The 25554-nt window shown below is 51.7% G+C and overlaps 10 protein-coding genes across 10 annotated transcripts; 5 read left to right on the top strand and 5 right to left on the bottom strand.

Annotated features, from left to right (window-relative positions):
* Nucleotides 1-136: 136 nt before the first annotated feature.
* On the top strand, nucleotides 137-2422 carry POX_b02923 (uncharacterized protein; the record flags this gene model as incomplete). Its single annotated transcript, XM_050111830.1, has 1 exon — nucleotides 137-2422. One exon carries the CDS (start codon nucleotides 137-139, stop codon nucleotides 2420-2422), a length of 2286 nt encoding a protein of 761 aa, XP_049972176.1.
* A 1166-nt stretch (nucleotides 2423-3588) lies between these two features.
* Nucleotides 3589-4965, top strand: POX_b02922 (Tryptophan--tRNA ligase, cytoplasmic; the record flags this gene model as incomplete). Its single annotated transcript, XM_050111829.1, has 2 exons — nucleotides 3589-3980; nucleotides 4056-4965. The coding sequence occupies 2 exons, from the start codon at nucleotides 3589-3591 to the stop codon at nucleotides 4963-4965; spliced, it is 1302 nt and encodes a 433-aa protein (XP_049972175.1).
* Nucleotides 4966-5182: 217 nt separating this feature from the next.
* On the bottom strand, nucleotides 5183-5968 carry POX_b02921 (uncharacterized protein; the record flags this gene model as incomplete). Its single annotated transcript, XM_050111828.1, has 1 exon — nucleotides 5183-5968. The coding sequence occupies one exon, from the start codon at nucleotides 5966-5968 to the stop codon at nucleotides 5183-5185; it is 786 nt and encodes a 261-aa protein (XP_049972174.1).
* A 295-nt stretch (nucleotides 5969-6263) lies between these two features.
* On the top strand, nucleotides 6264-8741 carry POX_b02920 (Mitochondrial import receptor subunit tom70; the record flags this gene model as incomplete). Its single annotated transcript, XM_050111827.1, has 6 exons — nucleotides 6264-6303; nucleotides 6414-6419; nucleotides 6570-7024; nucleotides 7092-7863; nucleotides 7945-8418; nucleotides 8494-8741. The coding sequence occupies 6 exons, from the start codon at nucleotides 6264-6266 to the stop codon at nucleotides 8739-8741; spliced, it is 1995 nt and encodes a 664-aa protein (XP_049972173.1).
* A 2127-nt stretch (nucleotides 8742-10868) lies between these two features.
* On the top strand, nucleotides 10869-13027 carry POX_b02919 (uncharacterized protein; the record flags this gene model as incomplete). The annotated part of the gene is made up of 4 exons (XM_050111826.1): nucleotides 10869-10884; nucleotides 10971-11182; nucleotides 11264-11399; nucleotides 11463-13027. 4 exons carry the CDS (start codon nucleotides 10869-10871, stop codon nucleotides 13025-13027), a joined length of 1929 nt encoding a protein of 642 aa, XP_049972172.1.
* Nucleotides 13028-13740: 713 nt separating this feature from the next.
* Nucleotides 13741-15573, bottom strand: POX_b02918 (uncharacterized protein; the record flags this gene model as incomplete). The annotated part of the gene is made up of 6 exons (XM_050111825.1): nucleotides 13741-14326; nucleotides 14432-14906; nucleotides 14977-15018; nucleotides 15093-15345; nucleotides 15413-15487; nucleotides 15553-15573. The coding sequence occupies 6 exons, from the start codon at nucleotides 15571-15573 to the stop codon at nucleotides 13741-13743; spliced, it is 1452 nt and encodes a 483-aa protein (XP_049972171.1).
* Nucleotides 15574-16417: 844 nt separating this feature from the next.
* POX_b02916 (FAD-dependent monooxygenase OpS4) lies at nucleotides 16418-18742 on the top strand (the record flags this gene model as incomplete). Its single annotated transcript, XM_050111824.1, has 8 exons — nucleotides 16418-16790; nucleotides 16908-16978; nucleotides 17072-17862; nucleotides 17927-17988; nucleotides 18039-18087; nucleotides 18160-18349; nucleotides 18443-18546; nucleotides 18610-18742. 8 exons carry the CDS (start codon nucleotides 16418-16420, stop codon nucleotides 18740-18742), a joined length of 1773 nt encoding a protein of 590 aa, XP_049972170.1.
* A 238-nt stretch (nucleotides 18743-18980) lies between these two features.
* POX_b02915 (uncharacterized protein) lies at nucleotides 18981-19697 on the bottom strand (the record flags this gene model as incomplete). Its single annotated transcript, XM_050111823.1, has 1 exon — nucleotides 18981-19697. One exon carries the CDS (start codon nucleotides 19695-19697, stop codon nucleotides 18981-18983), a length of 717 nt encoding a protein of 238 aa, XP_049972169.1.
* Nucleotides 19698-20250: 553 nt separating this feature from the next.
* Nucleotides 20251-22888, bottom strand: POX_b02914 (uncharacterized protein; the record flags this gene model as incomplete). Its single annotated transcript, XM_050111822.1, has 9 exons — nucleotides 20251-20662; nucleotides 20726-20900; nucleotides 20966-21300; nucleotides 21378-21398; nucleotides 21459-21570; nucleotides 21644-21677; nucleotides 21728-22508; nucleotides 22634-22697; nucleotides 22759-22888. The coding sequence occupies 9 exons, from the start codon at nucleotides 22886-22888 to the stop codon at nucleotides 20251-20253; spliced, it is 2064 nt and encodes a 687-aa protein (XP_049972168.1).
* A 665-nt stretch (nucleotides 22889-23553) lies between these two features.
* Nucleotides 23554-24695, bottom strand: POX_b02913 (uncharacterized protein; the record flags this gene model as incomplete). The annotated part of the gene is made up of 2 exons (XM_050111821.1): nucleotides 23554-24300; nucleotides 24393-24695. 2 exons carry the CDS (start codon nucleotides 24693-24695, stop codon nucleotides 23554-23556), a joined length of 1050 nt encoding a protein of 349 aa, XP_049972167.1.
* Nucleotides 24696-25554: the final 859 nt, after the last annotated feature.

Here is a 25554-nt window from a genome sequence, read left to right as displayed (position 1 = left end):
AAGCGTCCGCAAAACACCGACTATATATGGCAGGCGGTGACGGCGCATCGCTCTCTCCAAGCAACTTTTTTTTCCCAGAATAGCTTCGCCAGAGCCATTGAAGGACCGACAACGGCTTTTCAAATCTCTACTCGCCATGGAGTCCACCGAGCTCGGCCCCTTTCAGACCAACGTCTCGTCTGCACTAGTACAGCTTGTGAAGACTGTCGGTCAACTGGCTGCGGAGGACCTCGGTTTCCACCGCAATTCAAATGCAGAGTTCACGGAATCGCTCGACGAGCAGAGCGAGCGGATTCTATCGTTGACCAATGCCGTACTGAAGGCTGCTACGGCGGGGACAGACGTGCAAGTGCCCACCCTCAACAATGAAGATTCTATCGAAGACAACTGGCGGGGCGTTGTGGATGTGATTGATGCGCTTCTTGAAAAAGCCGACGCCTGCTTGGACGAATTCACCGGCGTGATCAAGAAGCTGAGCCCGTCTCAAGAAGACCAAGCGCCTGTGGCCAGAAAAACCCCCAAATTTCCCACCACTTACGACTATGGCCCATCCAAGATCCCCAAACCGCAACTGCTCTTTGACCACAAGCCCGACAATTCTGACTTGGGCCCGTTCCGACCCCTTCTGAAGACGAAGCCCCACGCGACTGTTCCCCTCGAACAATCACTGACGCAGCGTCAGGCGGGTGATGCATCTGTCTATCCTCATCCTTACGAAACTGAGATCCGCAGCGCCCAATACCCCGCCTTCGTTTATGAGTCCGCTCCCCCAATTGACTACCTTTCATTCGAAGATACGGCAGCAACGTTCGTGGACACCCTGGATGGTGTGAAAGAGATGCTTGCGGAGTTGAAGCAAGCCAAGGAGATCGCCATTGATCTGGAGCATCATGATGTGCATTCGTATCACGGTCTTGTATCGTTGATGCAGATCAGCACACGCAACAAGGATTGGGTAGTCGACACTTTGAAACCGTGGAGGCAAGAACTTCAAATTCTCAACGAGGTTTTTGCAGACCCGAAGATCTTGAAAGTTCTTCACGGATCAACCATGGATATCATTTGGCTGCAGCGTGACCTGGGGCTGTACGTTGTTGGCATGTTCGACACCTTCCACGCCGCTTGTGCTTTGAGTTACCCCAAGAAGAGTTTGAAATACCTTCTTAAAAAGTTCGTGAACTTTGAAGCCGACAAGCGCTACCAGATGGCTGATTGGCGTGTTCGCCCACTCCCGAGTGGCATGTTCGACTATGCTCGATCGGATACGCATTACCTTCTTTACATATACGATTGCATGAGAAATGCGCTCATTGAAGCGTCTACGCCTGATGAAAATTTGATCGACTATGTTCAGGACCGCTCTAAGCACGAGGCGCTTCAGAAATACGAACGTCCCGTCTATGATGCGGAGAAGGGCCAGGGTGCTGGTGGCTGGTATGATTTGCTTTCGAGAAATTCCATTGGACCGCTTTCAAAGGAGCAGTTCGCTGTTTTCAAGGCAATTCATCAATGGCGGGACGAGGTGGCGAGGGCTGAAGATGAAGGCTGGCAATGCGTCTTCCCCAAGCATATGCTATTCAAGCTGGCACAAGTTAGGCCTACCGATATGGGAACGCTGCTGCGCACCCTCTCACCAATGACGCCTCTTACCAAAAGCCGGGCTGATGATCTTCTTCGCACTATTAAAGAGGCAAATGCCGCCGGTGCTGATGGCCCAGAATGGCGCGACGTCGCACCGCCACCCCGTACTCCCGCAGCAATTGTCGCTGCTGACCAGGAAGACGTTGATTTTCCCGTCGCTGAACCCTATCAAACATCTCAGTTCTGGGGGGATGTTCTTCAAGTTCAAGAGCCTTTGACACCTGCCGAATATTCTATTGCAGCGTCGGTTCAGGCTCTCCGGATGTCCCTTCCTTTGCCACCCATGCCCAAGACTGTTTCAGAGGCTCGCGAGAAGTTGGGAGTCTCCGGAGAGGCGCAATCTGCCCCAGTCCTCAAGCCTGCGCCTGCACCTCCATCGGCACCGGAAGAGCCCAAGTACTTCACGGTGAAGGATCTTGGAGGCCCGCGCAAGCGAAAGGCGGCAGTGACCGAGACCCGTGAAGATGAGCAACCTGCCCTTGAAAGCATGGTCGAGCCAACCCACGAGCCGGAGCTTAGTGCAAAGGAGCGAAAGAGGCAGCGAAAAGAAAAGAAGAAATCCCAAAAGGCAGCCCAAGGAGCTTCTCAAGGTGGTGCGGATTCGACCTCCTTCGATTACACCACCGCCGAGCCGATTTTGAACAAGACGCCTGCAGCTGCACCCAAAGCCACAAGCCGGAAGAAGCCGTTTAACCCTTACGCCAAAGCCTTGGAGGCTCCTTCGGGTGCACGCAAGCAAAAGCGAGATGACTCTGGAAAGTCCATGACTTTCCGCAAGTAGACTACAAGAATCTGGGACCGTCACGACATTCTTGACCGAAAAGCATTTTTGGGGTTGGTGGAATTGTTTTGCGTTATGTTTGGTTTTTGCCGCGACAGGGTCGGTTTTCTTAGCATAGCGATACCCTTGTGTCGATTTGAGACTCTAGGATTGTTCTTTATGTATAAATAGAGTTGTTTGGCAAATTGTATGGGCATTGAAATGCCTGCTCGCTCGTTACCTATATTCATAGCTAAGTACTTGGCACCTAAGTTCTACCGAATAGGCGTATGTCTTTTTCAGCAATGGATGTATCCCGTCAAGTCTCAAACCCTCTGCCTAGTCACCTCAGGAAACTGGAGAGAGCCTTAAGATGTGCCTCCACAGGTGGCGGTTAGTAACCCTGGCGTGGATTCGATAGATTTCTCATTCTGTTCGACGTAGAGACCTCTGTAGGTATTGACTCACCTAACGGATTGCATTAGTAGATACACTAGTTGCAGGGTGGTGTGGATGTACCTGACGGCTAGGGCAGGAAGTACCTATGCAATATGAAAAGATCTGAAAGCAATCCACATGCCCGGGCGTGACAGCGATGAGGTGCCCGCGACGGGAGGTTGTCGCCATTGCGAGAAGAAGCATTCATGTTCACATAATTACATAGTGCTAAAAGGTACATATCCCAAAGATTCCATCCATTTGTGCCCAATCAATTACTCAGAGTCCTTGTAGTCCCAGCGTAGGATACCTATATTCCAAGTCATTACCAAAGTGAATTCTGTCCAGCCCTACATCAATCTCAAGAGAATATCTCTGCTTAAATTTTGGAGAAACTTTCATGAATCAAAAATTTTGGCCGGAGCTCGATTCACCACTATATCCATCATGAAATGAATTCACATAACTTCGATGCGCTCGAAACATCAAATCACGAACCTGAGTCGCACAGCGCGCAGCTGTTGACCGCACGTGATATATATTTCCGCAAACCAATCATATCAACCGCCTCGATAGGCCAAAGTGGGACTGACTCACGCTGAGGGGCAGAACCCTTCCCCGCCGAAGTTTTGAATAGTGTCATTCTGAACAATTCCGAAAAGTGCAACGTACGTTTATGATTGTTCCCCGAGCACTATCAAGTCCGCTGATATCTTTGAAACGGTTTCTGACAATCTTCAGGCATAAAAATGGCGGACGAACCTGGACAACCACCTGCGCTTACCACGCTGAGCCTCGCTGAGAAGGCGCCTGCCTCGAAGGCCGTCAGCCAGGTTATTACTCCTTTCGACGTGTCTGGAGGCGTGGATGAGACTGGTAAGCTTTTGCCAGTTGACTACGACAAGCTCGTCCGTGAGTTTGGAGCGACTCCTCTCACTCCAGACTTGCTCGAGCGCTTCGAGAAAGTAACGGGTCATCGCCCGCACCGTTTCATGCGCCGTGGCATTGTCTTCAGTCACCGTGAGCTCAACAAGATTTTGGACCGTCATGAGAAGGGCCAGCCTTTCTACCTTTATACTGGGCGTGGTCCCAGTAGTGACAGTATGCATGTTGGACACACTGTTCCATTTGAATTCACCAAGTACGAGTACTCGTGTCCCCGGCGAGCCGTCGCAGAAGAAGCTAATTTATGATTGTTTGTTTTCGCGGAGAATAGGTGGCTACAAGATGTTTTCGACGTTCCTCTCGTTATCATGATGACCGATGATGAAAAGTACATGCACTCTCAGAAGATCGAGGTGGAGGATTCGAAGCGCTTTACCAAGGCCAACGTGAAGGATATTATTGCGATTGGATTCGACATGAAAAAAACTTTCATCTTCAGTGACTTCGACTTCGTTGGCGGTGCTTTCTATGAGAACATCTGCAGAATGGCCAAGCGTATCACGATCAACCAAGTGCGAGGTACATTCGGTTTCACTGACAGCAACAACATTGGAGAGTTCCACTTCTGCGCCACTCAGTCTGCCACTGCCTTTGCGACCAGTTTCCCCCATATTTTCGGTGAAGATCGCAAGAAGGTTTCGTCCATTCCTTGCTTGATTCCCTGCGCCATCGACCAGGATCCCTATTTCCGCCAATGTCGTGAACACGCTGAAAAGATGAAGTACAAGAAGCCTTCCCTCATCCACTCCATCTTCTTGCCTGCCCTTCAAGGCCCTGGCTCCAAGATGTCAGCCAGTGTTGAGACTTCAGCTATCTACATGAACGACACCCCGAACAAGATCAAGAACAAAATCAACAAGTACGCTTTCTCCGGTGGCCAAGAGACCATGGAGCTCCACCGTGAGCTGGGCGGCAACACCAAGGTCGACGTCCCCTTCCAGTATCTCACCTTCTTCCTGGAGGACGACGCTGAACTGGAGCGTATTCGTGTCGCTTACGAGAAGGGCGAGATGCTTACGGGCGAGTTGAAGAATCTCTGCATTGCTGAGTTGCAAACGTATGTGAAGGGATTCCAGGACCGTCGCGCCCACGTCACTGATGAGGTTCTGGCCGAGTTTATGCGCCCTCGTCCTCTCGAGTGGAAGGGAAACCCCAACCCAGTAATTGCTGAGAAGAAATAAATATCTACTACACCCCATAAAGGCGCGACCTCACATTCATATCAGCCCCCCAAATGTCACTTCTCCATCTTCTAGCGTCATTTTGTCCGATGCCTCACATCCAATGGACCAATTCCCTTCATATGACGGCCGCACTCAGTCTACAGTTCAGATGCCAGTCGTCCCATTATCCTAAGATACATCATCAAGGCTGTTGTTGTTTTTGTTGCCAACAAACTCAATTCAAAATTACCACGCCCTTCATGAAGCCTCGTACTCCATTGCTGAGCCAACATTCTTCGCCGTCGACAAGATCTGCCCGAGAAATCAGCTGCTCCACACAAAAACCCTGCTTAAGGGCATATCTTCTACTTGTGCCCGCATTTCCACCGCACACCAATGACGGAGTAATCCACATGGGCTTATTCGTCTTGTCATCGCTCGCCTGTCCGCGGCGTCGGAAATAGACTGTGGTGATGCTGCCTTCCATGACTTGCCCGTCGGTATTGACCAACAGGACCTCTGATGTTTCGGCCAGTGACTTGATCCCAGCCCGGGCGCGAGCGGCAGAGTAGTCGTCTCGCGCGGTCGTCTTGTGCGTAGTGAATCCAGATGGTGTCGTCGATTGTGAGTCAACGTACACATTCCAGATCACGTCTGGATCGCTCTTGTGTAAAGATGGAACTAGCAGACTCCAACAGTCCAACGCGCCCACAGGGTTGACTTCGACCGAGCCCTTGCCATGGCAATCAACGAGAACCCTCAACCGCCACGCTTTCGTCTTGTCTGGAATCGCCGCGTCCATGAAATTTTCAAACGCTTCTAGACCATCTTGTAAGAATGTGAGTGCCGATTCCCAGTTGAAATGTCTAGCAGCGGCGATCAGTCGGTCTCGGTGATAAGAGAGTAGATAGTATGGTGACTGTTTCGGTGCTGGGTAAAATTCGTCATTCGGCAAGCCATTGGTGATCCTCGGAAGATCAGGGTCGTATCGTAGAGAAGATATGATCTCAAAAGATGGCATTGGAGTTTTGGACACGAGGGAGCCCATCTGTCATGCGCAGTCAACACTTTTCTCTGCTGTGGTGTATGGTCTCTCTATCTTCCAGGATATTAGCGGCTGCGAACTGCGTCATCAACGGAAGCCCGCGCTGCACGCGACTGAGTTGCAGATTTGTCTTTGAACGGCATCAACTCGGTCACACGAGCCAATCGAGTACCTTTTTATTTTTCTTCAATTTCAAATTGACAAGAACACCACGTGAACCGGCCAATAAATATCGCGTTGTCCTCGACGACTCGGGCACCAAAAGGTGAGTATGTGGAGTAACGTGAAGGTCAAACAGTTTCCGTTGTGTCGTGCGTGATTGGCCCGTACAGAGCGGCCGAAACCTCGACTTTTCCTCCAAGCTTCCGTCATTCCTCCCTATCTCACAAACTCACACTGACCTTTCTTGTCTTCTGGCCAGGCACTGGTACGTTCTTCTCCATTGGAAACCTTGGCGGTTTATCGAGCTCATCGGCGCATCGGCCATCTCGTCTTGATCCGCGCTGACCTTACCTAGAACAGGACTTACAGCTTTGATCGCCGCGTCCGGTCTCTCTAATACATCATGGCCAGCCAGTCTCCATTCCCGATGCCCACGCAGAACGTGGTGTCTGGACACTCAACCATCGAAGCTTCGAGTCGACCACGACATCAGTCTGGGATCGCATTTCCAACTGGGTTTCGGAGAACAAGGCAGTTGTCTACACCATTGCCGGCGTGGCAGTAGTAGTTACCGGCGCTGGTGTTGTCTACTACCTGTCCGATTCCAACAAGTCGAGCGCATCCTCGACACCCTCCGCGCCCAAGAAGTCCAAGAATCAGCGACGCAAGGAAAAGAAGAAGGCCGAGGAGGAAAAGAAAGCGAAGTCTGCGTCTGTCGAGGAAGGTCGGTACCGGAACGCCCTGGCTTCGGCTGGTCATACGAGTGTGCGGTCGTCTGACACTGTTACAGAGCCAGCAAAGAAGGCTGAAGAGCCATCCGAGGAGCTTCCGGAAGTCGACGAGGCAACTGTCGGCCAACTTTCTGAGGATGTATGATGCCAACCCTCACAATGCGTGTCCACTTTCGACAGACAGCCACTAACCACGAGAATTTTAGACCCGGAAGGAGTATGCTGCTAAGCTGAAGGCTGCCGGCAACAAGGCTTACGGCTCCAAGGACTACAACAGCGCTATTGACCTATATGGCAGAGCCATCATCTGCAAGCCCGACCCTGTGTTCTATTCCAACCGTGCCGCCTGCTACAATGTTCTATCCGAATGGGAAAAGGTTGTGGAGGACACCAGCGCCGCCCTTGCTATGGACAGCGAGTATGTCAAGGCCCTCAACCGCCGAGCCATCGCCTACGAGCACCTGGGCAAGTTCAGCGAGGCTCTCCTGGATTTCACCGCTAGCTGCATCATCGATGGGTTCTCCAACGACGTTAGCCGCAACGCTCTCGAGCGCCTTCTGAAGAAGGTGGCGGAGCAGAAGAGCAAATCCATTCTTGAGGCCCGTACCAAGAAGCTGCCTAGTGCTACCTTCGTCTCGAACTACTTGCAGAGTTTCCGTCCCCAGACGCTTCCTGAGGGTCTTGAGGAGTCTGTGGAGCTGAGCGAGGGCTCAGGAAAGGCCCTTTTGCGCAAGGGTCTGATTGCTATGGGCAAGAAGACTGGAGATAGCTATGAGGAGGCTGCCGCTGCGTTTGACCAGGCCTTGGAAGCTGGTGACCTCGGCGAATACGAGGCTCTGGCCTTGAACATGAAGGCGACTTTCACATATCTCGGCGGTAACGCTACCGGTGCCTTGGAGGGCTTGCACAAGAGCATTGAGCTCGACCCCTCTTTGGTGCAAAGTTACATCAAGCGTGCCAGCTTGCACCTCGAGCTTGGTAAGTTTGCGGTGGCATGAATACTCTCCCTTTGTCAAGTTTCCCGCGCTAATCCGGACATCTTCCTCTCTCTCTCTACAGGCAACAAGGACGCTGCCGCCGATGACTTTGAGCTGGCCATTTCCCACAACAAGGACGATCCCGACATCTACTACCACCGCGCCCAGCTGCACTTCATCCTTGGTGAATTCTCCGAGGCCGCCAAGGACTACCAAAAGTCCATCGACCTCGACCGGTCCTTCATCTACTCCCACATCCAGCTTGGTGTGACTCAGTACAAGATGGGCTCCGTCGCTTCGGCGATGGCCACCTTCCGCCGCACGGTGAAGAACTTCGAGGAGGTCCCGGACGTGTACAACTACTACGGCGAGCTGCTCCTTGACCAGCAAAACTACTCCGAGGCCATTGAGAAGTTTGACAAGGCGGTTGAGATGGAGAAGCTGAGCAAGCCCATGGGAATCAACGTTCTTCCCCTCATCAACAAGGCTCTGGCCCTGTTCCAGTGGAAGCAAGACTTCCAAGAGGCCGAGAACCTCTGTCAAAAGGCACTTATCAGTGAGTTTTCTCGATGCCCTCGCAGCTTCCTTCTTAGAATTTCTGGACATTCATACTGACCCTCCATTTTTCCAGTCGATCCCGAGTGTGACATTGCCGTCGGCACCATGGCTCAGCTGCTGTTGCAGCAGGGCAAGGTCTCGCAGGCGCTCAAGTACTTTGAGCGGGCTGCTGAGCTTGCTCGCACCGAGGCCGAGATTGTCAATGCTATCTCCTACGCCGAGGCCACCCGTACTCAACTGGAGGTTCAAGAGAAGTATCCCCAGCTGGCCGCTCGTCTCACTGCGATGGGTGCTATGGGCGGTGCTCCCCCCGGCATGTAAAGCGGCGGCAGAGCGAGATGGTGTGTTCTTCCTTTGGATATTCCTCGGCCGCCTACTGTGCATTCTTACCTCCACTCCTTCTTCAATTTCTGGCCCCCCTCAATTCCCAGCTCGCTGGGTCTGGATTCGAGTGCTTGTCTTGTTACCTGGCCATTTGATTCCACCCCTGCCCGCCTGTGAGACCTCCTTCGCTCGGCGTTGACGGCTGACAAACGGTCCGGCCGAGTGCTTCTTTTCGTCTCCTTGTATTTAGTACACTCCGTGGCTACGGTCATATTTCTTTGTATCGTTTTCTTGTTTCTCCCCCCACAGATCTGACGGGGGTTTCATCCTCATTTTTTTTCTATTTGTCTAGATGTTCTGCTTACGAGGGAGCGGAGCGGCGGGCAGTGCACCTTTCAGGTCGTGAGAATGTGAAGGGGTCGGGATGGGTAGCCATGGGCTTACGGGTTATATGTTTGTATCCGGTTGATTAGGTATCTGTTGCGAGTAATATGTGTACCATAGACGGTGAATCTGATCTCTTGTTGAAGTGCGATTTTGATGCTCTGTGTGTGGTGTGCGATGCTTCTGATCCCCTGAAGGTTAAATCGTATCAGTCTTGCTTTGGCCTCTCTCGCACATTTGAGGACTCGCGGTCTTTCAGCATCCTGCAGTCGATGCCGAGCAAGGGGGTGAATCCTAGAATAGAATCTGGTCGGAGGATGTGGGATGGTGCGCGTGGGTTGCCTTTGACACCCGGTCATCCAAAGAGAATATTGATCCACTCGGAACAGACCATTTCATTCCAAGTGTGCCTCTCGCTTTTTCTTCCGACCATCGTTTTTGTCGTTTCATCCCTCCAGTGACGTCTCCGTCGAGTCTTGAAGACCTCTGCTTACGACCGAAGTAGTCTTGCGACGATGTGGAGCCCCGAAGATGAACTGCCGGATGAGGGACCACCTCAGAATCCGGGGCCGACTCCACTGGGCTGAGTGACGGCGGCCCAAGCGCGAGGCGATAAGTGATAAGCCCCGATAAGGACTTGCAGCATGACGATTGTAGTTCAGTACGGAGGATGTATCTGTCCTGTCCTGCTGTCAGATCAAAGTCTCCAATCGGCGATGGAGATGGCGACACTGGGTAACCATCAGCAGCGGCTGAGAAAGACCACCGCGGTAAGTGGACTTGGGACCCAAAGCCAACCTGATCAGACCACATCTAGATCGTTTCAATATGACGGCGCTGTCGATTACGGTGGGTACCGGTACCCCTTCGCACGATAAGCAGCCAGCCAGACAGCTGCCCCACCTAACCAAACAATGACCGACATCGACGTGCGCCTGGCGTACTGGTACTTGGAGCAGCGGTTGTGTGGGTGTACTTCCATATCTTGTCCGCCGCCCTGAGATGACAACCAGGACCAGCGGACCTTCGGTCTTATTCTGATCCGTTGGCGATCCATCCAGCCGTCACTGGCACTTCTCCTTGTGCCGGATCCGAAAGCCCGGAGTCTCTCTTTCTCTTCTGCTCTCTCAACACGACCACAGAATAGGTTGGTCTTTGGTTTCTAGACTCTTCATGATCAGGGTCTTTTGATCGTTCTTGTGTTCGACTCGGCGACATTCCAGTGGTTCCGTGCTGGCTGGTCCAGGGATTCTTCAGCTCGGTTCCCTTCCCTCAAACGCACCTGTGAAGTCTTGACTGTTCAGTCTGGTCCCGAAGTCATCATCATTTGCGATCTACCCCTCTTCCCTTCGCTCATCCATCTATCCTCCCCACCCCCCTCTCCCTCCCACCTTCCACAACTATTCACATCTCCTTGCGATCCTCCCGCTTGGAGAATCAGAAGTAAGAAGAACGCCCTGATCTCACCTCTTCCTGTGTTTGACGGTAAGTTCCTGTAACTGCACCTGCCCGTTTGGCTGACGAGGCCCCTGCGACGGCCGCTGCCTAACATTCTCACCGACTGACTGCCCTCTCACTTGCCTTCTGTTTCTTCCTTTTTGCTTCACTTGGACTAGCAGTTGAGTTTTCTAACAGCTCTGCCGCGGATAGTCGACTCGTCGGAACTCCACGGCCTTGTCGTCGTTCTCCCCATCTATACCACCCAGTGGTTTCTGCAGCAACGATCTGTCGTCGGCCATCATGTCCGAGGCTCAAGGTACACTTTGTCGTGCAAGAGAACGACTCCTTCCCCCCTCTCCTCTCCGTCCTTCATGTTCCAAGCTAACAGGTGCCTGTGATCAGCATCAGTTGTTCTACGCCTACTAGGCCCTCGGGTGGATGACACTCCCTTGACTCGGACTTTCACACTTTCTAGCTCCAACCCTTCCATCGAAATCGGCCGCTCCTCCAAACGTGAGGGTAAGCGACGGACACCGGCCCCGGACAATGGATGGTTCGACTCGAGGGTGATGTCTCGTGATCATGCGGAGGTCGCCTTGGACAGTGTCGTAGAGGTATCACTTCATGCCCAGTTGCATAATCTGATATCTACGTTGAAAGGATTTGGCTGAGACGGGTTCTCTCCCACCCCACAGAAGTCGATTGTTCTCCGTGATTGTGGCTCTACCCACGGGACCTGGTTGAATGGTTTCAGATTGTCCTCCGAAAGAGATAGCCCTTTGCTGAGTGGGGACGTTTTACGATTTGGAACTGATGTAGACCGGGGTGATGGTACGCCATGATGCTCCCCCGTGAGGCGGGTTTCCGAACATAACCGGCTGACGCTTCTTGCAGAACATTTTCCGGCCTTGAGTGTCTGCTTCGACGTGACCTGGTCTCTGTCTTCAAATGATTCTGACAGTGACCAGCTGGAGACAGAAGAAGTGAAGGAAGATGAGATTCTGGAGTTCCAACACATCAAGCCGGAGCCGCCGGTACTGTCGATGTCTGCTCCTCCATCCGCCAACACTTTCTGTGTTCCGGAGGCGGAGGATGAGGATGACGACGACGACGAAGAAGAAGACGATGATGATGACGATGATGAAGAACAAGGGAATGAAAATGGTGAACGAGAGGACGGCAACATTGGAGGAACCTCCTGCTTCGTTGTGAGAGACAATGACAAATTCGCGCTTTCAAACATTCGCAATCTGGAGGGTTCCCAAACTCTGCACATGGATGGCAATGCTCCGAGATCCGAGTCACTGGACCCAACCCCCCAGGAAGAACGCCCAATGAAAGTGTTCGTCGAGGAGCTTTTCGGAGGACAAGGAGCACGGCCAAACGACAAGGAAAGCTTGGAGGCTCAACCAGGCACCGCTTGTCCCCGCGAGCTCACCGAAGACCGAGTCGGAAAAAATGGTCTTCAAATTGACGAGTCGTGCTTGATCGATTACTCGGAAGACGAACATGACGAATTCGCTCCCGACTTCACGGATGGAGATTCAGTGCGTTCGTACACCCGATCCGGCTCGATGTGTCCGGGAAGTAGATCAGATTACGACTACAACTACAGAGCGCCCTCGCCGATCAAATTCGCGCAACGTGAGGATGTCGGCTCGCACTCGAACTCCAAGAGAAAAAAGTCGCACTTGCTCGATTACTCGGCAGATGAATTTTCATCTGACGAGGATTCAGTTGTAGATTCCGACGACCAATCTTCAGTGGATCAAGGGGATGAGGGTCCGGACTGCATTGACCCAACTGTTTTGACTCGGGATGCAAGCACAGCCCCCCACGCCCCTGATCAAGTCCCTCACATTTCCTCTTCCGGCGGCCTGGTTGTGTCGCCATGCATCGAGCCCTATCGCACCGGTCAGGTGAAGCCGCCATGGACAGATGTATTGCCGCCACCTGTGACGTTTCCCCTAACTCCCGTGACCCCCAAGCTCAACATCAAACGGGAAGATGATGATGAACCGAAACATCTTGAAAGTCTTCGCATACATGATTTACAGACTGCGTACCGGGATGGACCCTTCGCCAGGGTGCACCAAGCACCGATGAAGAAAGCTTCCGCAGATGAGACTGCCATTGCTGAATGCTTTTGCTCGCGTTCTCAGAAACGCAAGGCCTCCGAGATGGCAGTGGCGGACGATCAAGATGTTAATACAATGATGTCGTCAGTCGGGCAGCAGGACTTGGATCTACGCTCTCGGTCCTTGGCGGCCGAAGCGATTAGCTCTGCTCTATCGGAGGGCAGTGCAAGCCCGCCTCCCTCGAAACGGGCCAAAGCTCACCATGACTCATCATCACACCATATTGGTGCCTATGCTGCGACTGCTGTCATTAGTGCCATGCTCGGTGGGCTGGGCACCATCGCCCTCCTCGCTTCGCTGCCTGCGGAGTACTTCCAGTAGATCTCACAGGCGAGTGATCATCTCCAAGCGGCAAGTTGGTCTATTTCTTGTCGGGCTTCTTGACCTGTCTTTTCCTTTTCATCACGTATCTTTGCTTATTCGGCTTGGTCCGTTGTCTGAGACAGCGCTGGGGTGCAGACTCGAAGAACAGGCCTCACAGGACAACCTGGCGTTCGAAGGGGGTGGAGTTCACCTGGCGCGTTGGTTCAATGGCTCATTTTGAGTTCTTATAGTTCACTTTTTATTTCTTATGCTCTTGGGTCCGATCGCTTGCCCGTTGTGCGTTGTCTTTCCACTTATGTTCGTGTTCTTGGTGTGGTCTTTTGCTTCTGTCCTAGCTCACAATATCTTCCCTGGGATTATTCTTTTTGGATTTCTGATCCTTACGCTGGCGATAAAGATCCTTCAGAATGAACTAAATCTCCTATCCACATCAAACTCTGATTCAATTCAATATCTAGGTTTCCGAGGGTTGTTCAGAAGAGTTACGCTAGCCTAAAGGCTTCTTCCCTGCCTACGTAACGCCCCCAAGATAGGCGAGCCTTGATGGTTTGTAGGTCGAGAGACCTTCATTCAACTGTCGACAGCTAGATGATCTTTTTTTTGACGAGGGCAAACGTGTCCCATCTCGTATTAAGATGGATCTTATCCAATGAAAAGCATTATCATGAAGAAAGCTTGGAACATATTGATATCCATATTCGACCCGCTTCTTAAAGCAGCTTCTCAACACGAGCACGCATCATCGGCCCAAAGAAATACAAAGGCAACGCCAAAAAAATACACGCCCACTGGATGCCCGCAAACTCATAAAACATCTTATCGATCCCTTCCCGAGCCAACCACGCATACGCGCCCTTTGTCAATCCAAAAGCAACTACATTTTTCGAAGCGTTGACCAAGACAAGAGCCTCCCCACTGACACGCGGATAGGCGTCGACCACATAAGATAGCATCACCGAGGGGACCAAAGTCAGCCCTGCGGCGGAAATAGCCTGACCGACGGCAGGTTTCACGTAATTGTCCTGGCGGGCAAAGGTGTATCCGAATATGACGAGACCGATGGGACAAACGAGGAAGGGGAAGATGAGTGCGGGGAGACGGTGCTCGGGCTTGTGGATGTTGTTATTGCGTTTACGCATCCAGCGGGAGAGAAGGTCGGTTAAGGGGCCGGCGATGGGCCAGGCAACGACAACTCCGACGAAGCTGCTGAGCATGAAGAGGCCGAGGTGAGCGGCGGTGAAGAGATAGGGGGGTGGGGAGAGTAAGGCGGGGAGGATAGTTGACATGGTGACGATGCTGCGTGATTTATCAGAGTGTCAGTGAGTTGAGATGGGCTTGCTGTGGGGGGGGGGAGGAGGGGGGGGGAAGAGGGGTTCTTGGTTTGCAGTGAGGTTGACGTACCCGCCGAGAATGACGCCGTACATGATTGAGGCGATCAGGACACCGGGGACAAGTAGTAGAGGAGCCGGGAGGACGAGGAGGTAGAGAAAGTGTTTGAAGACACCATTTTCCTTTGCTTCCGCGGTGATTCCCATCGTGAAGAGTCCCCTGAAGTAGACGCCGTAATCCATTTTTGCCCGGTCGCCGACCTGAGACTGACTCTGAATATGCTCGAGTTGGCTCTCTGCGTGTTTCTCTGATCCTTCGTTGGTTTCTTGGAATTCTTCGTCCTCGCGCTCGTAGATCGTTTCGGGAAGCATGAAGAAAGTGGTGACGAGGTTGACCGCGGCAAGTATAGCGCAGAGAATGCAAAACCAGCGCCATCCACGCGCCTCGATAAGATAACCCGCAATGACGGGGCCGATCTGGGAACCGCCAGATAGAAAGGCTGCATATGCTGCCATGGCGCTGGCGTAGTTGCGCTCGAAGAAGAGGTCTGCCAGGGGGGATGAGCAATCAAGCCCTGGATGATATATGGTTCATTCTCAGAACAAAAAGGGACTTACCTGCGAGGATGCTAGGTCCTAGAGACTCAATACCGCCGTAGCCTTGGGAGAAAGGGTCATTATAAGCGCTTGGGGAATTGAGGGAAAGACATGGCTTGTATTCGGAGGGATCTCACCAAAGCTGGCAAAGACTCGAGCCGCGAGCAGACTGTCATAGGTCTGCGCAACACAGCTCCAGATCAGACCACACAGAAACATGACCATGGTGAACAGTACAACGGGCCGTTTTCCAAAGCAGAGGGCCAGTGGCATCCAGAGAAGATTGGCAAGACCCATGGCTAGCACTGGGTAAGATACAAGGGCTGATAGTTTGTCGTTGTTGGCGTGGAAGTACATCCCAAGGGACTCGAATCCGGTTGTGATACCAGACTATCGATGTCGAGACTTCTCTCAGCATTGATTGCGCTGAACTCATCAAAAAGGTGTTGCAACTTACTGCATACATGTTGCCCATAAAGACATAGACGTTGACGGTGAGTAGGGCTGCATACCGCACTCGTTGCGGCAGAAGCTGGTTCGAATTAGCTATAGCTTGCCCAGGCTGTTGCAGACCCTCACAAGAGGTAGAGAGCTCACCCTTGGATCCACGGCAGCCATGCCACGCTGTATGATAGCTTTGCCCTAGAATATGGTCTGGTGTCTATCAGGCAATCTGCTAGAGCCAAGAGCCCCTTTCAGAGATATGCGGGGGATAGTCTGGGGAAGTGAACTGGGGAAATGGAACTTTTCCTGGGGAACGAGGAAAATTATGGGGACGACTCACGCCATATAAGCACTCGACCCAACCTACCATCTACATAGTCGGCCCTAACAAATCATGGGGAGTGCACATCAGAGAGGGCGTTAACCGACGCCCTTTGCAAGCGGCACTTCTTGGGGCCCCTTTCCCCGGAATATGAAGTGGGGAGCGAATCAGATCCGCCGGAATTGAACTACCCCAGCATGATCAACTAGAGCTTCGTAAGACGATTCGGGATATCCGTGGAGGAGATTTGGGGAGTTCGGGATGCGGATCGGGTCCGCATCGCTTCCGAACGCCACTTGGCAGCGATTGTCTGGACTAAAGTAAGTGAATGAGCCATTAAACGAGTGAAGATGCTTCCTCGACTTACAGGACCTAGGAGGGGTGAAAAATCTGCTAACCTTGATCCTGGCCTCTCCAGTCCATTTTCTAGCCGATCATGCTCCAAATCTCGAAGAAGCGTGGATGAAGTGAAGGGAGGGGATGCTGCTTTTTTCCAAGGAGTATTGAAAGCTTCGCAAGCAATCCGTAGATCCTGATTTGATGAAGACCCCTCCACCCATCTCTGACTTCACTCTTAGCGATCAGTGGCAACCCGAGCGCCCACTCTCAAAGCAGTTGGAGAGCTTGGACGCTGCTGCATATATTCTGCGTTCTTCAGATAGACCGAGTTGTTACTGTATTTCATCAGCAGAGAACATGCAAGACAAGATTCTGGGTCTGTGTCTTTCCGTTCTTCCCATCACTTTGTCAGTCCATTTTGCGGAGAGAGGTGTGGGTCAACTTGGGTCGTCTCCGGAAGCAGTCCAACACAATGGGCCAAAGCGTACCGTCCCTGTCATGAAAGGTCTTAGGAGACGGTTCATCGAACCTGAAGATCTTTATCTTTTTGAAGCAACCATAGAAAACCCCAACACTCAAGGACTTGTAATCGGCTCAACCGAGAAATCTGCCAGTTCTCGCATTCTCAATGAACCCATCTTCAGAAGGTGCAAGCTACTGAGGCTGGAATTTCCGAAAGTCGGCAATCCCGAGCGTGGAACGTTTGCCGCTGGAGCATCTGACGGCTGCGGTGGATCTTTCAAGAACAAGATCACAAGCTGACGGTGATATCTGGAACCGGTGAACGAATATTCCTTCCGAATATCTCGTGGAATATACAACTTCTCGTATTAATTGATTTCTGCAGTCGCTGAGAGGAGCAAGCATCTCAGAGCTCAAGGGATTCTTCAACAATCTCAACACAATCGGTCGGACATGGTAAGAGAGACCTGCCCCAGAGTCCTTTGGAAAAGACTCGTCTTTTTCTGTGCTTCTCGCCTTGGCCAACAAATTGACCGAGACGCGACACAGATTTCTCAAGAGGCCCATCTTCGGGTGGTCATCGTTGGAGCTGGCCTCAGTGGCATCGCAGCGGCCATTTCAACTGCCCTTTCGGGCCACTCGGTGCAAGTGATTGAACAAGCAGCGGAGCTGGCAGAAGTGGGCGCAGGCCTGCAGATCACTCCAAATGCGTCCCGCCTTTTGAAGCATTGGCAATTGCGTGACTCGCTGTGGGCTGCCGCCGCCGAACCGACAAAGTTGACCGTGCATCGATATTCGGGTGAGATCTTGGCCCACGACGACGCCTTTGACAAGGGAATTCGCGCCAAGTATAATGCCCCCTTTGTCGATCTACACCGAGTGGATCTGCAGCAAGCGCTATTTGAGCGAGCTAAGGAGCTGGGAGTAAGCTTCCATTTGGGCGAGAGGATTGCTCGAATTGATTTTGAGACCACCACCGTTCACTCGGAAAGAGGTGGTGAATTCACGGGAGATTTGATCGTCGCGGCGGATGGCCTGTGGTCACGTTGTCGCGAGGCTTTGATAGGTCAGAAGGACGAGCCTCTTCCGACGGGAGATTTGGCATATCGCATCGTTTTGTCTGCGGATCAGATCCAAGACCTGGAGCTCAAGGCTCTTGTGGAAAATCCCGAAGTTCACTTCTGGATTGGGCCCGGTGCTCATGCGGTTGGATACTCGGTGCGAGGCGGGAAAATGTATAACATCGTTCTGCTTGTTCCGGATAACCTTCCACCAGGTATTTCACGACAGGCTGGCTCGGTTGATGAGATGAAACAGCTTTTTGCGGGTTGGGATCCAATGTATGGCTTGACTGCATTATTCTTTGATCAGACCACTTCCGCTGCTGACTATTCTCCCATGCAGCCTCAACAGATTTCTGGACTGCGTGACAAGCGGGAAAATCGACAAGTGGAAGCTCATGCACCGTAAGCCAAGCCATCCTATAACATGAGCCCATACTGAAATATGAAAATAGACGGCGAGATGGAAAAATGGGTTAGTGACCAGTCCAATCTGGTTTTCATGTGAGTCTTCAACATGACTTGAGGTTTCCCACCTCCCAGGTTCACTAAACAGCTTTGGTGCTTCTCAATTAGCGGCGACTCGTGTCATCCCATGCTCCCGTATCTGGCTCAGGGAGCAAACTCTTCCCTGGAAGATGGTGCCGTTCTTGGTCTTTTGCTGGGGCGAATGACCGACAAAGCCCAGCTTCCGCATATTCTCCGTCTGTATGAAAGACTTCGCAAGTCCAGAGGGGAGGCCATTGTCCGAGAAACTTTCAAACAGGTAAGGTGACAGTGGAAGTTTGGTTCATGGAGAGGATAGATCTTCTCTTCCCTAGTCAGAAGGGCTTACAAGATACTGATTCTGTGCTCGCAGAGACACGACTTTCACATGGAGGACGGAGAAGAGCAAGTGCGGCGTGATGAAATATTCCGCTCGCAGCTTGGAAAGGAGATCAAAGGAGCATTTCCCAGTCGATGGTGAGTAAATTCCTAGTGGTTGATCCAGGATGCAGGATTTTGTAGCTGATGCTGTCTTTGCAGGACGTGTCCGGAGGTTCAGCCGTGGCTGTACGGCTATGATGCCCTTGAGGAGGTGGAAAAGGCCGTCTTGGAACATACACATCTCTTTTCTCGACCTGGCAAGTCTCGCTCCTCTTCATGTGTCATATTATGAATCATTCAATGTTCGCCCTTGATGGATGCAGGGGAATAACCCCTGTAGGGAAGATCAGCCAAGATATTTCAAGAGTACGATTTGTGCCCGGTAGGATGGTGACCACGAAGTACAGTAGTTTCCTTCCCCCAAAACTACAATTTTACTCGATATACTACCTCATTCTGTACATTAGAAGTAAGAAGACAGAGAAGTAATCAGATCAGGTCTGCCCTGGACTTTCTCAGAGGTCATTTGCCTATTTGTTAAATGCCTTCAACAAAGGAAATAGCTCGGCTTTGGGACCTAAGATGGGGACAAAGTCCTTGCCCTCACAGAGCTCCATGGCTTTGCGATACGCCGGTCGCTCGCCAATACGCTTCAAGTATGCCAGAACACTCGCGTGGTTCTTCGTGTCGAACTCCACGGGACAAAAGCCTCTCATTGTAGTCAAAGTGAACACCGTCATAACATCTGCCGCCGTCAGCTTGTCGCCGGCCAGATAAGCTCCTGTCTCTGCGAGCCTGTTCTCCACCATGGAGAGGAGATGTTCCCATTTCTTCGCGTTCATTGCCACGGTCGGCGAGTTGGGATCCGCGCCGGACATTCGGGAAGAGAACAAGCGCAACATGGCTGGCTGGAGGGACCCGTTGGCAAAGTGGTACCATTCGAGATAGCTCGGGTACGCGACACCATCTTGTGGGGTCTGTGCAAGCTGGCCTTTTCCGTGTACCGCGATGATGTAGTCGACAATAGCGCCCGATTCCGCGAGCACTACGCGAGATTGAGTGACGGGAGACGGGTCATCTTCCATGACCGGAGCCGTACCGGCGGGATGAAGATCTTTAATAGATTTGGGAGCAAAAAGAGGGTCCCTCTTGTGATGAACCAATTTGTAGTCCAGTCCAAGTTCTTCAGCGAGCCAAATGATGCGCTCGGACTGGGAAAGACCCATATGATGGAGGGTGAGCGGCATTCTGTCGCGCAAGAGTCAAAAACAAAAAGAAATCGGACGGATTGCTGGAATTGAGTGATGCGCGTGTTGTTTACTGCGAGCAGAGAGCAGATACCTTGTAGGTGCGAGCCTCAGGGAGGATGAAACTGTGTAAATGGAAGTTTCACAATTTACGGGCTTCAACGACTATATATGTCCCGCATGCGCAAGCCGAGGTCGAGCCCATGGGCAATATCCGACTTGAGAAATGGCTGCAGGCAGTGACGTAAATTGATTTAGGCACTATTCCTTAGGGCCACACTTTGTCCCCGCGCGATGCCGAGAAAGAGCTGTGGGCCGATGATCTTACAAGTCGGCCGTGCTGGCAGGGTCTTTTGTGGTACGCAAAGATAGCGGGGGGAGGCTCAAAACACACAGTGGAGACCGCGCGTCCTCACCGTTTTCTCACGTGGGAAGACCAGAGCAACTCCTGGGCGCAGCCTCACCTGTGCGGTCCCAAAGAACCGCCTCGATAGAATCTTTGATTTCAAGATTCGGTTTATGGATTTCAAGGACTGCTTTTTAGTGACACTAGTCAATCTCCATCAAGCATAGGCAGGCCGCCAATGTCATCAAAAAGCCGAGCGATTCCTTCGAAGGAGTAGTCAGGAAAACCGAATCCGTAGGCCCACTCCGGAATTTCAAAGCTTGTGGTCTGAGTTGGACCAGTACCTTGTCCGGTTTCCAGAGGAACGGCGGGCTCCCCGGTGGAAGCACCGGCTACGGACGCGGCTGGTTGCTGGCCGGAGGCGCGGAAGTCGCGGAGGTACTGTCGGATGATCTCCACCGATTTGCGAGCGACCACCGATTCATCCATCGATTCGAGTATTTCCACTCCAGTCTCAACGGATCGCAAAAGAGGAATAGTCTCGGCACACATGCCCAATTTCGACATGGGAAGGAGGAGGGTAGATGTGGCGAACATAACATAAGTGGTGTTGTACCACCTAGGGGAGGTCGCAACACATTAGCGTTGGGGATGGCACGAACAACTGGAAGAATGCGCTTACCAGCATCGGAAGAATGTGTGAACTCGATAGATATCATAGATGACTTCAATCGTCTTCATGGCTGCATCCAAACACTTAGAGATGGTCTCCTCCAGTTCATTCGGAGGATGCCGCAGTTTGCGGGTGAAATGACTGAGAAATGGGCGGAACAACAGCATTTTTACGTTGTAGTATCCTAATAAAAAAACCGAGATGCGTCAGTTGTCCCGCATATACCGAGGGTGCCAGGATCTCTCTCACTTATTCCTAATACCAGACGCTGCCTCCTCGCCCACTTTGGGTCACGAAGCGCCGGGCGTGAAGCCCTATTTGGGTCGATATCTGGTTTGATTCGGTCAGGCAGCCTTGCTAGCCAGCGATCCATCTCCGCCTCGATCTGAAGGGCGGTGTGAAGCTTCTCTTGAAGCGTAATGCGAGAGTGATAGATCTGGACAGATACGCGACGTATGATTTGGGCAAAATCGACCATCCAGGAAATGATCGCATATTCAGAGTCGTCCCGGTCGGGGAAAGCCCGATTGTGATATTCGTCCATGCCAAGTGTGTCTGGCCGTCCGACCGAAAAGCTCAGTTCGCTAGGACACGGTCAGCTCACTTGACGCTTTCCAACTTATGCCTAGGGATACTTTTTTGGAACAGCTGTCTTTCGTACATTTCTAGCGAGAATATGCCCCTGTACGCCGAAGAGCGTTAGTCTCCAATATCAGAAAGTCTGATCAAGCGATCGACTCACCACCAAGTTTTCGAAATCCAGTTCGATCGTGGATCCTTGGGGCACTCGACTTCACGATTGAACCCTGCTGAGAGACAGGTGCGAACTGCAAGACCCAAATACATATACGCCACTGCAGCACGTCAGAATTCTCGCAATTTTGCAATTTTGCACGACCCCGGCTCTGTGCGTGATATTTCACTTACAATTTGGATTCAGCTCATTTTGACAAATCTTAGCCTTCAAAATGTCAGCTTGGGTTTCCCTAGAATAGGAGTGTCATCCTGTACCATCATGTAGAGACACTGCACGGTTTCAAGGTCATTTGAGAATCGAAGATGGTTGAGATACGCCTGCGCTTCACCAAACAATTTTCGACTCCATTCAAACCGGCCCAGACCAGCCAGCTTATCTTCGTCCCAAACGCGTACCAGCGCGCCAAAGGATAGAACACTCAAGTAAAGAGCAATGAAACTAGGTTCGTGCGCTTGTGTTCGGTTGAACCAAAGATCATTTGCACGAAGCAGAAAAGACTCCTTGTCGATGAAAGGATGAATGAAATGAATGTTTTCAAAATATCCGTTCATGAAGACGTAAGCCACGTCGAAGTAATAGTTGTGCTGATCAATTGCAGTGACTATCCCCGTAGAACATGACGGAGAGAAGCTTGGGTTGTGTAGCGTAGAGATCAGTGAGAAGTTCGCCACTCGAGGGGAGGGATCCTCATAGCTCCTGGGCTCCTTGGCCTTTTTCAGATGACCAAGTATTGCAGCAGAAGAAGTACTGCCATAAAACTCGATTCCGTTGGTATGATGGTTCAACTCCTTGATTTCGTCATCAGCGCTCTCCGCCGAATCTTCATGTGTCGTCGCTACAGGCAGCCTGGCTGTCTCTCGAGGCGTTGACCCTGTTTGAGGCAATGAAATTGGCGTATTTTCAAGAACTGTTGGCGCTCGATGCATTCTTCCTAACTGGTCCTGTGATTGTGGAGATGCTGTTTGTATCTGTGCCTCGGCATTGCGCAGCTTTGAGGCCAGCTCCTCCACTCTCTTTTCAAGATCAGCAACATAGCTGAAAAGAAAGAGGTCAGTCCTGGCGTTGCAATGATTGACATGCAGCAAATACCCTGATCAAGGAATCTTGTTTCAAGATTTGCAGACGAGCCCGTGACAAGCGTGGGAGGATGCTTAGCTTACCTAGCGGATCGATTGCTCTCCCGTTCTCGATAGTTGCCTTGATATACGCAATCTAATCGACTCTCTATCCATCTGTTAGCATTTTTGTCCAATTTCCACCCTCGGTGGCTTATCTCAAACCCCACTTTTACAATGTGAACAAGGATATTGCTCGTCGCATTTGTACTTCTTCGTTCTGCAGCGATCGCACGCTTGAGCGGCGCGAGGTCGTTTTGTCCGCTTGGTTGCGGGAGTGTTTACAGCCGGTGGTGACATGCTCTTTTGATGTCGCCTTATTCAAACATCCTGCGTGACTGACCCTGAGATCCGAATACAAGATGGTATGTTGTAATGAGCGTGTGATCGAACAGCCGTGCTTTTGATGAAATGAAAGATGAGATGAATGGCAGTGCTCGGAAATTCCGGACGATCGCACGCTTGGCAATTCGGCGTCCTAGCGCCACGTGATGCTGCCCCCCGCAAAGGATCTCGCTGCGTAGGAATCCGGGGAACCAATCAGGACGTCACCCTCGAACGAGAGCGCCTTTTGCTCTCATGGGGCCAAACGGCCTGGACGGTCTAGCGTACAGACAAGCGTGGCACAAGTTCAGGCTTGGAGGACAGTAAACCGGACTATCTTTTCTTTCCCCTCCCAAAGGTCTGATGGCTGAATTTTAACAATGCTACTACTACCTTGGCAGGTAGCAGGTCAGCATTTCCATTGGCACATGATAATCGGTACAGAGAGGGTTGCTATCGACACATGCACCACTTTGTATCTGATCTCACTAGATTGCCGTCTGGTACACTACAACGATGGTGAAACTATAACTGCCGATTGAGACAAACAGATGAATCCTATTAAGCAACGATATCTGGCTCTGACCAACTATTCTATGTCAACGACGAATGGAGTTTGGATGATAACATACGGGCGTCTTTTAGCGCGATTCCTGCAGTGTAATTTTCAATTCTTGTGCCACTGCCGCAATCCTTGACGCATCATGAGCTGGTGCTTGGTCCGGCAGCACGACTTGATCAATTTGCCCACCGGCCCGATGGATCAGCGACTCAATCCCGTCTCCATCGGCGAAAGAGTGCACCTTCACATATTTGCTCTCAAAGCCGAGCGAGAACGCTTGGCCGGCGGGAATGACAACCGTCTCGCCTTCATGGAAGATCCCTTCTCCGGAACCATTCAGGGTCACCTTCAATTTACCCTCCATCACACAGAAACAGTGATCCACAGACTCAAACGTCATGGGTTGCGAGAACACGGTGTCGCCGTAATCCTTGGACGACTCGATGCTGGAAATCGCACACACTCCGGCGCTCTGTTTGGTCGTCACAAATGGCCGCGACATCACTCCTCCCAACATCCACCGTGGACCTGTGTTGGCACGAAGGAAATATCCCTGATTCCCTTCGGGCAACTTCTCATCCTCCTTGGTCCAGTCGCTCACCTCGGGCGGGACATAGTGCGGCTGGAAGACCACATCGAACTTGCCCTTGGCAGCCATGACCTTGGGGATCAAAAGAGATTTGAGGTCGCGGTCATCGGTCTCGGGGACCAGGATACCCTCAAAGGGCTCCGACACGTAACGGAAGAAATCCACCCAGTCTCCAGGGGTGATGAGGCCCTGTAGCTCGGTATGTGGGCCAACCATTTCAGGATTATGAATCACAGTCTAGAAACGAGAGTTCATCAGCAAAATTTTCGTCTATATATGAATATGTCGGCAGTACAATGTTGAGGAAGAGAAGTGATGGTTGAACTGACGGGAGGAATATATGCAAAGTCTCCAGGCCCCAAGATCCGACATTGAGGGCCGTTCCATAATTTCAAGAAACCTTTGGTCACCAAGAAAACATCATGAGCTTTCTCGTGATAATGGAAGCCAGGTGCATCCGAGACCGTGGCACCGCTCTGAAAGACAGCCATCAGGCCATTGGTTTGTTTGGAAGAAGTCAAGATGCGAAACACGCCTTTGCTGCCAGGAATTGTGATGCGCTCTCCCTCGAGCTGAGGAATGGCGTATGGTACCCGCTGGGCGGGAGGTTGATCGGAAAATGGGAATGCCATTGTGCTTGTTAATGTACGCAAGTTATTCACACAAGAAAGTGTGCGGACTGTGCTTGAGGATGTATGAGAATGACATGCATTATAAACCCCTCCTCGACATTATGGTTGGAGCTGCCGGGCCGACGCAGTACGCCCGTTGCCGACAGCGGGGTATTGACGTTCGGAATTTCCGAGTCTACCGCTTACTCACTGGGGGAGGATCAATCACAGCATACGATTTCCTTTGCAGGGCTTCCCTTGACTCGCGCAGAAACAGATTGGCAATTTCCATCCACGAGACTTAAAGCCTTGGCCCTACTAGTAGTTTAATTGTTGAAGCCCCAGACCAATGGATGCATGCAAAGTTGGCTCGGCAAGTCGAGTGCCGAACTCGGCCGTTGTATTGCTTCTCAAATCGAGATTGCGCTCCTCGCCAGTCGTCGATGCCTGCCAGATCAAATAATCATAGAACTCTCGCCAGATCTATGTCATAGCAGCTCCAATGAGATTATTGTTGGAGAAGCGTTGGACAGAATCAATGGCTTGTGCAGATGGATCCAAAGACATTGGCCGGGCACTCGGAGCTGCTCCCGAGTCCAGAAGGAACTCTTGGCTAAGCAGTCAGTTTCCAATTTGTTTCCAATTCGATTGTTTGACTTGTCATGAAAAAGCATGCCATGTCCATTTTCGTCCCTTGTTCATTTTCTCTTGCTCGTCGCGTCGGTACAGGAACGACCTGATTGTCCCATGCTACTCCTTCCCATGGTGCAAACGTTCTCCGTGGGGTACGTACTACCTATGCGGGACAGAATCTCTTGCATCTCACTTGTCTCCAGATCGCTGTTTGCTACCGATCATGCCCGTTGAATGTCCTCCGTGT

Source organism: Penicillium oxalicum, chromosome II (genome assembly GCF_001723175.1).
Source record: "Penicillium oxalicum strain HP7-1 chromosome II, whole genome shotgun sequence".
Lineage (NCBI taxonomy): Eukaryota > Fungi > Ascomycota > Eurotiomycetes > Eurotiales > Aspergillaceae > Penicillium > Penicillium oxalicum.
The sequence above is the reverse complement of the archived record's forward strand: the minus strand, read 5'-3'. Positions and strand labels throughout refer to the sequence as shown.